The 13861-nt window shown below is 51.8% G+C and overlaps 1 protein-coding gene across 1 annotated transcript; it reads left to right on the top strand.

The window, feature by feature from the left end:
- The first annotated feature begins 27 nt into the window (after positions 1 to 27).
- Positions 28 to 10116, top strand: TRUB2 (TruB pseudouridine synthase family member 2). The gene is made up of 8 exons (XM_047700181.1): positions 28 to 251; positions 608 to 739; positions 2542 to 2616; positions 3790 to 3851; positions 5017 to 5098; positions 8096 to 8168; positions 8710 to 8846; positions 9603 to 10116. The coding sequence occupies exons 1-8, from the start codon at positions 41 to 43 to the stop codon at positions 9926 to 9928; spliced, it is 1098 nt and encodes a 365-aa protein (XP_047556137.1). The 5' UTR covers positions 28 to 40; the 3' UTR covers positions 9929 to 10116.
- Positions 10117 to 13861: the final 3745 nt, after the last annotated feature.

Here is a 13861-nt window from a genome sequence, read left to right as displayed (position 1 = left end):
CCGAGGCCAATAGGACGTGAACCTCTTCCGGCTACGAAACATGGCGGCACCCATGGTCCGGACCACATTTGGGAGGGGGACCGTACGGCACTTCCGTTCGGGTGCAGCTACTTCACCAGCGGGCGCCGCGCGGGCTTCGGGGATGGGGTCCCGCGGCCTGGCGCGGCTCCACGGGCTCTTCGCGGTCTACAAGCCCCCGGGGCTGAAATGGAAGCACGTGCGGGACACCGTGGAGCTGCAGCTTCTGAAGGGTGAGCCCCTCGAAGCAGACCCACGATCCTGCTCCTGTTCTCCCGGGAGTCCATCTCCGCTTCCGAGCCTCCTGGCCAAATGGAGTCATGTGACCCAGTCCTCTGGGCTGAGCGCTTTCCTAATCAAGGAGTCTGTACACTCCGTTATTCCTCACTTTCCCCTGCGTTCAGATGGCTAAACAGTATTGTCTGGTGTCATAGGTAATAGAGTCAGATTTTGAACCCGCGCCTGATGCTTAACTGCTGCTGTTCGCTACATCGTGGACTTTCTTTTCCATGTCTCTGTACCTCCCAGTCTCACCTGCCCCAGGTGTCTGGACAGAACTGACCTGATGTCTTGACCTTTGTGTACTCAGGTGTCAATGCTGGGAAGGCTCCCGCTCCTGAGCAGCGTGTTCGTTTCCTGCTGGGTCCCGTGGGGGACGGTGAAGAGAAGGCGCTTACTCTCACCGCCACCAGTGTGCCCACCCTCACCAACCATCCGCTGGGTAAGGCACATTGAGGCAGGGGCTTGGGTGTCATTTCCCAGGCAGTCTGTGCTCAGAGTCAGTGTCCCTGTGCGTGCTCAGACTCTTGTCCCTTGAAAGGCCACAGCGGGGATGAAAGATTTATTTGACCAGGAATAGGCAAATTTTCCTGCAAAAGGGCCAGATAGCAAATATTTTAGGCTTTGCAGGCCCGATTCTGCCATGTAGTGCAAAGAACCCGTAGGCAATATGGAATGCAGTGAGCCTAGCTGTGTTCCAATAGAACTTTATTTATGGAAAGTGACATTTGAGTTTCATATAATTTTCCTATGTCACAAAATATTATTTTCTTGATTTTAGGGGGATCATTGCAAAATGAAAAAAAAAATTAACTCATGGGCCATTGAAAAAACAGGCTTGAGGATTTGGCTTGGACTGTAGCTTGCTGGACCTTTTAGCTATGCTGGGATTCCAGATGGGAATTGAGACCCTCAGGTAGAAGTCCTAAGGCGGGACTTTTGGGCTCTTGGGAAAGAGTGACTTTTTAAAAATTTTTAAAGATTTTATTTATTTATTTGACAGAGATCACAAGTAGGCAGAGAGGCAGGCAGAGAGAGAAGGGGAAGCAGGGTCCCCGCCAAGCAGAGAGCCTGGTGAGGGGCTCGATCCCAGGACCCTGGGATCATGACCTGAGCTGAAGGCAGAGGCTTTAACCCACTGAGCCACCCCACCCAGGCACCCCAAGAGTGACTTTTTTAGTCAGCAAAGCTGCCCAAGAATGGAACTAGTTGTAATAAGCTCCCTGTCACTAGACAAGATTAGGAAGACTGAGGGATTCAGCCAGAAACTACTAAAATCCCTTTGGCAGTGATATTTAGTGACTCTACAGTATAGCAGTAACAAGTATGTACTGAGAATCTCTCCTGTACTACATACCATGTTAAGCTTTTACCAAGTACCATTTCATTAAATCTTCACCACCACGTGAGGTGGGTCCTGTTCTCATTTCATAAATGAGGAAACTGAGGCTCAGTGTTGACATTAAATAACAAAGCCTGGATTCAGTAGGCACTTAACCATCCCGTATCCTTCCCCCAGATACCTCTTGTTCTGTGGAAGTGTATATGCTTCTGGCTCATTCCTACATACGTTCTTTTTTTTTTTTTTTTTTTTTAAATAGCGTCATTGAGGTATAATTGATGCACATTTTAAAAAATGTTTTTATTTTAATTTCTTTAAAGATTTGATTTATTTATTAGAGAGTGTGAGCAGGGGGAAAGGCAGAGAGAGAAGCCAGACTCCCTGCTGAGCAAGAAGCCCAGTGTGGGACTGGATCCTAGGACCCTGGGATCATGATCTGAGCCAAAGGCAGACGCTTAACCAACTGAGCCACTCAGGCATCCCTCATTAGTTATTTCCTGAGCACCTGGTGAGTTCTGGCCTTAGGGTTAGAACTTGGGACCCATTCACTGCCTTCAGGAACTTTCCACCTCCATTTTCTTACTGGGGTGACCAGGACTCTCCTTCTGCTGCGGCTGAGTAGGAAAGTTGCGTCCCAGTGTACTGTCTAGTCCCCTCAAAGCCTCTCACCCGGGGAACGATGATAGGCAGAGTAACAGGCCCTTTTTCTGGAGTCAGGGAACTGAGGAAATGGTTCTAGGCCCCAGATTCTGCAGTGGGGAAGCCCGAGAGTCCAAACTGCTCTTCTTTTGGGCTCCAAGAGGCTACATCCTAGGAATGAAGCCATGGTGCAGGCTGAAGTCATCCTGGAGGATGGATCCAGCAATCCAGGGAGCAAAGGGACCCCGTTTGTTTGTTTCTAGTCTGTGGACCAGCATTCACCAGCCTGAAGATTGGCGTGGGACACCGGCTGGATGCCCAAGCATCTGGGGTGCTTGGTAGGTGGTGTGGTGAGCCCAGGGGTGCAGTGATACAGTCTTGGGAGAAGACCCTGGGAGTGGGGGGAGGTGAGGGATGGGGGCGAGTTACCACGAACCCCGCCCACTTCCAGCCTGACAGCCATTGCCTGCCACTGCCTGCCTTCCCTGCTTCCTGCCCCAAGTCTGGTCAGCTAGTAGAAGGGGGGATGTCGTAATTGCCCACCTTTAACAAGTGATGTCTGCGTGTCACGTGCAGTATGAAGTCCTTTACACACGTGTTTTCATGACAACCTTATTAGGTAGGTGGTTTATGATTTTCACGAGGAAAAGAAGTGTCCAGGAGCTTAGGTGACTGGGTTTGGGTCATGTGGCTATTGACCGCCCCTGGTCCAGGGAGCAAAAACTGTCATCACTTGTGTGGGGTAGCCAAGCGCGTGACTCTGGCCCCACTGGCCAGGGTCTGAATGTCACTGGGGCTGGACACACAAAGCCCTGAGTCATGAGCCATCTGTGTCCCTAGGGTCAGGCGGTGGCCACATCCTCCATGCGCGGTAGTCACAGCCCCCTTATCTCGCTTCCTGGGGCACAGGCAGGCAGACATGATCTCATGCTCCCTCTCCCTGTCCTCCCGCTCCAGGAGTGAATGGAGGCTCATTCTCTCCTTCAGCCAGAGGGAGAAAAAGGCAGGAAGAGGCAGGGAGTGGCCACAATGCCCCTTTTGGGGGCCCTTCCTTTATGCTTACTACTTCCTGCGCATTGCCTCAGTGTTCACAACACACACAGGGATCAGACAGTATCTTGTATCCCCATTTTACAGATGGGGAGCCTGAGGCCCAAGGAGGCTAATGGACATGCTTAGAGCCACCCCAGATTTGAGGGCAGGTCTGTGTGACTGAGCCACTGGTGTGTTTCTTTTGAGTGGATCAGAACTCCCTGGGTTCTTACTAAGGATCAAGGCCCCTCCCTTCCAGGAGTCAGAGTCAGTACAAATGGGTGGGCCCCAAAACCTACAATTTCATATCTTCCCTGGGGGAGCTCACTTGCTCCCTGTAGAAGAAACTGTCCTTGTCCTCTTGCTGGCTTTAGTAGCATTGGAGATGGAAGTATGGGGGTGGTGGTTGTGGGGGCTGGAGGTCCCAGGGCAACGGGAAGGGGGGAGGCAGGTGTGAGATCAGCCTGGGTGTCTTCCAGTGCTCGGCGTGGGACATGGATGCAGGCTTCTCACCAGCATGTACAACGCTCACCTCACCAAGGTATGGGGGCGCTGGGGACAACTCATTCAGCCCCCGGTCCTTTTCCGGGGGCTCACTGGCAGGAAATCTGAAGCTGAGAGGACTCCATGGGGTAACACCCAGGTTATCAGCCAGCCTTGTTTCATGGCTCGGTGCTGGAGGAGACTGTAGGGATAGCGTGGTAATGACCTCTAGCCTTACAGTGTGCTGTCTGCTCTGCTGAGCACTACACGTGGATTCCCTTGTGGGTGCCTCACCACTTCCCCACAAAGTGGGATCTGCTGTTAACCCATCTCACCGATGAGACCACTGGCACAGAGAGGGGATGTCATTTGCGCAGGGTTGCGTAGCCTGTAAGGAACAGAACTGCGATTTGCACCTGGATCTGTCCAACCCCAGAGCCTGATCGTGACACCACTCCATCCCCGCTCCCCTGCTCCAAAACTAAGAGGTGGACGTCACCATCCAGGCATCAGGGAGCTTGTCTCTGGGCTGGGGCCGTGGAGTCTGGCACCATGAGTGGGGACAGAGGTGCTGTGTTAGGGGGCCTCCATTTTTAATGGTTAAGAGCACAGATTCTGGAGCCATATGGCTTCCTTTTGAAACTGACTTCTGGCCCTCTGCCAGCTGTGGGTCCCTGGGTAGATTACTTAACACTCATGTTCTTCCATTTTTTTCATTTGTAAAATGGGAGTGCTAATAGTACCTCCTCTCTAGGGTCACTCTGAAGTTTAAGTTACATGCACTGTACTTAGCCCAGTCACTGGCGCATGGTAGATACTCCGTAAATTATTATCGCTGCTGCTGTCATCACTTCTGTGTGGCAGAGGCCGCTAGCCACGTATTTGGAGGCTGGGGAGAAGCCAACCAGGAGCAGTGGGAGGGGCCCGGCCTGAGCAGTTGTCAGGTCTCGTTAGAGAGGAGAGACGTGGAGGCACGGGGTGGTCACCGCCCTTTGTGGGCAGGTGCTTGCTGTCAAAGGGGAGTCTGGCACCCTTCCTGGGGGGGCACAGTGGGGTGGCTGGGTGGGCGCTGAGTGCCTGGCTCCCTGCGGGGAGACCTGAGGACCCCCCCATCTGCAGCCTGTCTAGAAGGTCGGGGGTGGGAGCTGCTGGGCGCACCTCCCTCCTCGGTGCTAAGGGTGAGCAGGGACTCTGAGTACATCTTTCCTTCCCTGCCCCTGCAGGATTACACAGTACGGGGCCTCCTGGGCAAAGCCACAGATGACTTCTGTGACGAGGGGCGGCTGGTGGAGAAGTCAACGTACGGTGAGAGCCCGCAGGAGCCCAGGGCGGTGGGAGGAGAGCGGCTGTGGCTGCCTTCACGCTTGCTCTCCCTTGCTTCTCACCCCCACACTGGCCATGCAGGCCCCGCTGACTCCAGCACGCTCAGGCTGGCTGTTGGAGGCCTGTGGGCACATCGTTCTGTCTCGCAGGTACAGTTGCCCTGTGTTCCCTCTGCCTCCCGACCTGGCACAAATGTCACCTCCCCAGGGAAGCTCCTCTAACCCCAGATGAACTAGATGGGCTCTGAGAACAGGAACCAACTAATGATTAGTGATTTCTTAAAGTTTATTTATTAGAGACAGAGAGCGGAAGGAAGGGCAAAAGCAACAAGGGAGAGAGAATCTCAAGCAGACTCCATGCTCAGGGTGCAGAGCTCGATATGGGGCTCGATCCCATGACTCTGCGATAATGACCTGAGCCAAAATCAAGAGTTAGATGGTCAACTGACTGAGCCACCCAGGTGCCCCATGATTAGTGATTATTTATTATCTGTCTTTCCACCCCACACTGTCCCCGTGGGAGCAGGGACCATGTCATTCCAAGCCTGTGGTTACACGCAGTGCACAGCCTGGGACATGGGAGGGGGGAGGGGGTAGGTAGGCGGATGGATGGACGGTTGGATGGCTCATTCTTCACTTCTTACACTCCCAATGTTCTAACACTTTCTGTAAGATCAGTTATGTTTTTGTTTTGTTTTGTTTTAGATTTTATTTATTTGACAGAGAGCACAAGTAGGCAGAGTGGCAGGCAGAGAGAGAGGGAGAAGCAGACTCCCTGCTGAGCAGGGAGCCTGATGCGGGGCTCGATTTTGGGACCCTGGGATGGGGACCTGAGCTGAAGGCAGAAAATTAACTGACTGAGCCACCCAGGTGCCCCCAATTACATTTTCTTATTTGACAGATGTTTTTGGGCACCAGCCATGGGCCAGGCTCTTGGGGGGCGGATGTATGATGAATCAGATGGGGTCCCCAGGCTCAGTGAACTCAGTCTAGCAGGGAGAGCTGACACACACCTCTGCATCTTGTGCACAGGATTAAGACCGTGGCAGAGTAACACTATGTAATCTGTACGGGTGAGTGTGTCAGCATCCAAAACACGTCCAGAGACAGTTACCAGGTTGACACTCTGGTTGGGAGGCAGCGGGAATTTGGAAGAGGGGAGATGCTTGTTAATAACGCTGAGCTAAATTTCTTTCTTTTTTCTTTTTTTCTAAGATTTTATTTATTCACTTATTTATTTGAGAGGGAGAGAGAGAGAGAGAGGAAGAATGTGCATTCAGGGAGAAGGGGCAAGGGGAGATGATCTTAAGCAGGCTCCACACTGAGTGTGGAGCCCGGCACAGGGCTTGATGTCACAACCCTGAGATCACGACCTCAGCAGAAATCAAGAGTTGGAAACTTAACCCACTGAGCCGCGCGGGTGCCCCCTGATCTAAATCTTAAAGAAGAGGGGTGCCTACTTAAGATCCTCTCCCTCTCCCCCTTCTTCTGGCATGCACGTGTATGCACGTTCTCTCTCTCTCAAATAAATCTTATAAAAACATTTTTTTTTTTTTTGGTTTGGTTTCCCTTCTTATTTTATTTTATTTATTTGACAGAGAGATCACAAGTAGGCAGAGAGGCAGGCAGAGAGAGAGGGAAGCAGGCTCCCTGCTGAGCAGAGAGCCCGACTCGGGGCTCGATCCCAGGACCCTGAGATCATGACCTGAGCTGAAGGCAGAGGCTTAACCCACTGAGCCACCCAGGCGCCCCTAAAAACATATTTCTTAAAGAAGATTCGTATGTCAATTATATAACTAAAGAATAATGTTAAAACCAAAGTAAATTAAAAGATTTTTTAAATTTATCTGAGAGAGAGAAAAAGCACAAGCAGGAGGAGCTGCAGACAGAGGGAGAAGCAGGCTCCCCATTGAGCAAGGAGCCCGATGTGGGTCTCGATCCTGGGGCCATGCCCTAAGCTGAAGGCAGACACTTGACTGACTAAGCCACCCCGGTGTCCCAAACCAAAGCAAATTAAATGCTGGGCAGAAACCCAAGGGCAGAGCTGCAGGAGGCAGGATGAAGAAGTGACATGCTCCAGGAGGGGTTTCTGGAGGAGGCCGCATTTGAGCTGGGCTGTCGAGGAGGGAGGAGGCAGTCGTGGTGGGTCCATTTCAGGTAGAACAGCAGCATGAAGAAAGCCAAACAGAGGAGATCAGAGGTCTAGGCTCTGCATGAGCTGGCAGACCTTTGGTCACCACCCCTGTGCTCAGAACTCTGGCCCAGCTGGGCCGCAGGGTCCGCCTCCTGGCAGTCTGTGAGAATACCCAGGCCTAGCTGCTGCATGCCCTAGTCACTCGGGACTAGCAGGCGGAGCCTCTCGCCATCTGTGTCTACTTTCAGACAGATGGCACTCTCCCTCCCAGGGTCCCTGGCATATAAAAACCCAGACTGAGGCTCGGAGGACCTGGCTTAGAATGTTGGATAAGCCATAGTACGGCTTGGAGCCTCCTTTCCCAAAGAAAGTATTCTTAAGTTGGAGTCCTTGAGCCCCTTAAAAATGTCCTCACATGGGGCGCCTGGGTGGCTCAGTGGGTTAAGCCGCTGCCTTCAGCTCAGGTCATGATCTCAGGGTCCTGGGATCGAGCCCCGCATCGGGCTCTCTGCTCAGCACGGAGCCTGCTTCCTCCTCTCTCTCCGCCTGCCTCTCTGCCTGCTTGTGATCTCTCTCTGTCAAATAAATAAATAAAATCTTTAAAAAAAAAAAAAATGTCCTCACAATGCTGAGTTCAAGCATAACTTTCTGAGAAGAGGGTCCTGGGCTTTCGTAAGAGTTTCAAAGGACTCTCAAGCCCCTGAGTGGGAGCCCTGGGACCAGAGGTTGCCCTGGGGCCCCTCCAGGTTCCAAGGATGGGGCTGGTTTGAGGGAAGGGAGTTTGCCAGTTTGTTGTGGCCTGTCCTCGGCAGACACTGGGGGCTGACCATCCTTTGGCTTTTCCAGATCATGTGACCAGAGAGAAGCTGGACCGAATCCTGGCCCTGATCCAGGGTTCCCATCAGAAGGCCCTGGTGATGTAAGTAGGGCCCCATCCACACTCTCCTGAGAGGGGCCCTTGAGGGGGTGCTGGGAGAGTAAGAAGTGAGAAGTGCCCACTGGGCTCCCTGTAGGCTCCGCCCACCCTGGGGCAGATTCTAAGGACTTTTCATTTTGCAGCCGGAAAGCAGACATGGACCAGCCCTTGCTTCCACAGCACCCAGAAGTGTTTCTTTGTGCCAGACCAGCCCCTGGGGAGACCAGGGGAGATCAAGAGACCCCAGCTAGCCTCAGTGAGAGTTTATGACTTAGTGGAGAGGGAAGCCAGGAACCCAGATGACATGACCTAGAGCCAGTGGGCAGGAGCAGACAGCACGCCCGTGCCAGGAAGCAGGGAGACTGCAGAGGAGGCCAGAGCCTGCGTTTAGGGATTGGAGGGGACAGAGAAGAGGGCAGCTGGAGGGGCAGGGAAGATGGAAAGTGAAGGAAAAGCTTCAGGAAAGCTCTTCACGAGCGGGGCAGGGCCAGGGGTAAACTGGGCCCGGCTCCCCATCCCACGCCAGCCCTCTTCTGATCCCCAGGTACTCCAACCTGGACTTGCAGACCCAGGAGGCCTATGAGATGGCTGTGAGAGGCTTGATCCGGCCCATGAACAAGTCCCCAATGCTGGTCACGGCCATCCAGTGCATCCACTTTGCGCCTCCGGAATTCCTCATACGTAAGTTGCCCCAGGAAGTTGGAGCATGAGACGGGGCTCCTGGGTTTGGGGAGTCACTGTGGAATGCCCTTGCAGAGGCCAGCCCATGCCCGCCCTGGTGTCTGCTGGCTACCGCACCAGCGGCCAGCTGCCTTCTCAGCCTTGGACTGAACTTGGCCCATCACAGAACACACAGGCCAATCCTGTCCTGTATGCTGCCAAGTTAGCTTTGAAGCCGGAGCTTAGCGAGTAAGTTTATACTCAGCGGTTCATTTCCAGTGCCTCCCAATGTTTCAAGTAGCCGTGGGATATCAGACAGCGCCCTCACCTCCCCAGTCCCACCCAGCTCAGCCCCTCCCTCCTTCCTACTCTCTCCTCCTCGAGTCATAAGGGCTTCTTGACTGTTGACCGGGACTCCCAAAGATAAGCACCTTGAGTACATTATCTCTTGAGATTCCTCACCACCCATTTTACAGATGAGCCTTAAGTCTTAGACTAGAGCTGCCTTCTGGAAGTTAACCTGTGCACAAATCCCCTGGAGGTCTTGGGGGATGGGGAGCAAACTCTGATTCTGTAGGTCTGGGTGGAACCCAAGGTTCTGCACATCTAATCAACCTTCAGGGCTGGCCCCTGGGCTGCGCTTTGAATAGCAAAGCCCTGGAGAGCTTGGTCTTCAGTTAAGGTGATCACATAGCCAAGAGGTATCACAGTGCGATCTAGATCAGATAACCGGAGGCTGTGCGCCTAGCCTTGGGATCTGTTGTATGTCCCCGACAGAGGTGCAGTGCATGCATGAGACACAGAAGCAGCTGAGAAGGCTGGTGCATGAGATCGGCCTGGAGCTGAAGACCACCGCCGTCTGCTCCCAAGTGCGGCGCACACGGGATGGCTTTTTCACCCTAGATGATGCTCTCCTGAGGACCCATTGGGACTTAGATAGCATCCAGGATGCCATCCAGGGTGCAGCTCCCCGGGTGGCCGCAGAGCTGGAGAAGAGCTTGGGGCCAGGGCTGGGCACGCAGCAGCTTCAGGGTCCTGGCCAGCCCTGGGACTCTAGGGAGCCGAGCTCTGCCTTGGGGCCAGAGAGCTGTGCTGGGCATTGACAGACCCTGCGGCTGGCCTGGCGGGACAGTGGATGGATAAGAATTGTTCATGAGCTGGAACAGATAACTGCGGAATGCAAGAGTAAGGGAAGCTTTTCTACATGTGACAGAAACGTCTGAAACTGTAAGAAAGAAGATCAACAGACTTGACCCCACGGAAAAGGAAAAACTTTTCCTATGGAGGAACAGATGATAAATGATAAGACAGATCAAAATACTTGTAATATGTTTAAGAATGAATATCCAGGGCGCCTGGGTGGCTCAGTGGGTTAAGCCGCTGCCTTCGGCTCAGGTCATGATCTCAGGGTCCTGGGATCGAGGCCCGCATCGGGCTCTCTGCTCAGCAGGGAGCCTGCTTCCCTCTCTCTCTTTCTCTGCCTACCTCTCCATCTGCTTGTGATCTCTCTCTGTCAAATAAATAAATAAAATATAAAAATAAAAAAAAAAAAAAAGAATGAATATCCAGGGGCGCCTGGGTGGCTCAGTGGGTTAAACGGCTGCCTTTGGCTCGTGATCCCAGCATCTTGGGATTCAGTCCCGCATCGGGCTCCTTGCTCAGCGGGAAGCCTGCCTCTCCCTCTGCCTCTGCCTGCCATTCTGTCTGCCTGTGCTCACTCTGAGACGTAAATAAATAAAATCTTAAAAAAAAAAAAATTGGGGCGCCTGGGTGACTCAGTGGGTTGAGGCCTCTGCCTTCGGCTTGGGTCGTGGTCCCAGGGTTCTGGGGTCAGGCCCCGCATGGGGCTATCTGCTTGGCAGAGAGCCTGCTTCCTCCTCTCTCTCTCTCTGCCTGCCTTTCTGCCTACTTGTGATCTCTGTCAAATAAATAAATAAAATCTTAAAAAAAAAAAAATCCAAATGGCCACTAAAAACCGGAAATGATACTCAGTATCTCTAACAATGAGAGACATACAGATGAAAATGATAATGACTTTTCCTTGCCTTTCCAAACAACAAAAAGAGTATCTAATACTGGTGATGATGTGAGAAAATGGGCAGTGGGTACTATTGGTAGGAAGGGGAAGGTACAACTTAGTAACCTTTTAGGAGTAACTTGGTAGTACTGTGTCAAAATTAAAAATACTCCTGCTCTGTGACTCAGCAGTTCTAGTTTCAGGAATCTGTCTTCTGGCATAAGTTGCAGACAGTTCTAGGTACTTAGAAGGTGATAGCTACAATGTATAGTAACAAATAGGAAACACATTACCATCCATCAATAAGGGACTGACTAAGCAAATATGGGGCATACAGGGCCAAAGGCTCTATTCTCCGGGAGCCTGGCTGGCTCAGTGTGTAGAGCATCTAATGTTTGAATTTGGGGTTGTGAGTTCGAGCCCCGTGTTGGGTATAGAGATTACTTAAAAAAAAAAAAAAATTGAAAAGTCTCTATTCTAATAACCTCAGGAAAAGGATCAAAAACCAGTTTTTCTGGGCACCTGAGTGGCTCAGTGGGTTAAGCATCTGCCTTTGGCTCAGGTCGTGATCCCAGGGTCCTGGGATTGAGTCCCGCATGGGGCTTCCTGCTCAATGGGAAGCCTGCTTCTCCTTCTGACCCTCCTCCCCCTTGTGCATGCCTGCATGTGCCCTCTCTCTCTCTCACAAAAATAAATCTTTAAGAAAAAAAATTTTTTTTAGTCATTTTTTCCTGCCAATTTGATTTTCCTAGGCTTTGGACACCTTGATCCCATGTGGATTGGGTTTTTTTTTTTTTTTTTTTAAAGAATTTATTTAGGGCGCCTGGGTGGCTCAGTGGGTTAAGCCGCTGCCTTCGGCTCGGGTCATGATCTCAGGGTCCTGGGATCGAGGCCCGCGTCGGGCTCTCTGCTCAGCGGGGAGCCTGCTTCCCTCTCTCTCTCTCTCTCTGCCTGCCTCTCCGTCTACTTGTGATCTCTCTCTGTCAAATAAATAAATAAAATCTTAAAAAAAAAATTATTTATTTATTTGACAGAGATCACAAGTAGGCAGAGAAGCAGGCAGAGAGAGAAGAGGAAGCAGGCTCCCCGCAGAGCAGAGAGCCCGACGTGGGGCTCGATCCCAGGACCCTGAGATCATGACTCGAGCCGAAGGCAGAGGCTTTAACCCACTGAGCCACCCAGGCGCCCCTGTTTTTTTTGTTTTGTTGTTTGTTTGGGCCTGGCTCTCTTTTAACTTCTATCTGTTTGGATATTTTCCCACTCAGAACATTTGGGCTAGAATGAGCAGATTGACCTCTGGCTAAGGTTCCAGTCTGGGCCCTGAGGGGAAGCCCTGTACATCTCTCCTCCCGGCTGTCACCCTGGGAGAGGAGGCCCCATCCACCGGCACCCTCGCCTTCAAGTGGGGGCAGCGCGGAGCTCAGAGCAAGGCTGAACAGATGTGGCTCGGCTGGTTTCTGGCCATGGGGCCTCAGAAGAGCAGCTCCCTCAAACATAACATGGGGATAATGGGAGCGTCTGGGTGGCTCAGTGGGTTAAAGCCTCTGCCTTCGGCTCAGGTCATGGTCTCAGGGTCATGGTCTCAGGGTCCTGGGATGGAGCCCCACATCGTGCTCTCTGCTCAGCAGGGAGCCTGTCTCCCCCCACCCCACCCCCCGCCTGCCTCTCTGCCTACTTGTGATCTCTGTCTGTCAAATAAATAAGTAAAATCTTAAAAAAATAAATAACATGGGGATAATGATTTTGCCTACCTGGTGGGATTGTGACAAATCATGGTCAGGTGCTTGCCCCGGGGACTCGTAAGGCAGACCTGTGCTCTGTGTGACCCCACAGGTTACTGGGACTCCTTTCTTCTGAACAGTGACCTAAAAGAGTTGTCACTGAGTCAGAGGCATTCTGCTCATCTCCTCCTGTTTATCTGGCATAAAAATCAGCTGGGAACTTGACAAGTGATCAAGGTGATCAAGCCAGGTGATCAAGGTCAACAGTGACAGTGGTAAGTCCTGTTGCTGGTATGTCCTCTTGCTGTGATGTAATGAAAATGGCCCTTTACCTCTGTGGTCTTCCTCCCAATAACCCAGAGCCCCAGTCTTATGAGAAGGACGTGGGGCAGATTTTGGTGGTGCAGCACCCTATAAAATACCTGACTAGTAGTTCTCAAAGCTATCAAGGTTATCGAAAGCAGTGAAGTCTGAGAAACCACCATAGCCAAGAGGAGCCAAAGGAGACATGCCCACTAGAGGTACTATGTGTGTGTAAGTGGGGGTGGGGGGACGCACCTGGGTGGCTCAGTCAGTCAAGCATCTGCCTTTGGCTCAGATCATGATCCTAGGGTCCTGGGATCAAGCCCTGAATTGGGCTCCTTGCTCAGTGGGGAGCCTGCTTCTCCCTCTACCTTCGGCTCCCCCTGCTCATACTTCCTCCCTCCCTCTCTGACAAATAAATAACTAGAATCTTTTAAAAATGGGGAGCCTGGGTGGCTTGGTTGGTTGGGCGACTGCCTTCAGCACAGGTCATGATCCTGGAGTCCAGGATCAAGCCCCACATTGGGCTCTCTTCTCTGTGGGGAGTCTGCTTCTCCCTCTGACTTTCCCCCTCTTATGCTCGCTCTTGCTCTCTCTACTCTCTCTCTCTCTCTCTCTCTCTCTCGCATTCTGTCCCTTTCAAATAAATAAATAGATAAAATCTTTTTAAAAAATCTTTTAAAAATAATAGATGTAGTAGGGGACCCTGGAACAGAAAAGAGGACTTTAGGTAAAACAAAGGAAAATAATTTCTGGGTGTTAGTTAATAGTAACGTGTCAGCATTCATTATCTAACAAATATGCATGTGCATGTGAAATGTTAATAGTACGACAGTATGGCAAGTTCGTGCTGAAGATACAGGAATTCTCTGTACTATCCTCTCAATTTTTCTGTGAACAACTGTTCTAAAAAAAAGTCTACCGGAAAAAGAAGATCCAAGGCGCCTATTGGTTAAGCGTCCGACCCTTGATTTCAGCTCAGGTCACGATCGCAG

The sequence above is a fragment of the Lutra lutra genome, chromosome 13, assembly GCF_902655055.1.
Source record: "Lutra lutra chromosome 13, mLutLut1.2, whole genome shotgun sequence".
NCBI classification, from domain to species: domain Eukaryota; kingdom Metazoa; phylum Chordata; class Mammalia; order Carnivora; family Mustelidae; genus Lutra; species Lutra lutra.
This window is presented reverse-complemented; position numbering and strand designations above follow the sequence as displayed.

Coding starts and splice junctions, on each gene's coding strand:
- TRUB2 (XM_047700181.1), top strand. CDS start 41: ATGGCGGCACCCATGGTCCGGACCACATTTGGGAGGGGGACCGTACGG. Junction 252..607: donor GGAGCTGCAGCTTCTGAAGG/GTGAGCCCCTCG, acceptor TTGTGTACTCAG/GTGTCAATGCTGGGAAGGCT. Junction 5,099..8,095: donor GGTGGAGAAGTCAACGTACG/GTGAGAGCCCGC, acceptor TGGCTTTTCCAG/ATCATGTGACCAGAGAGAAG.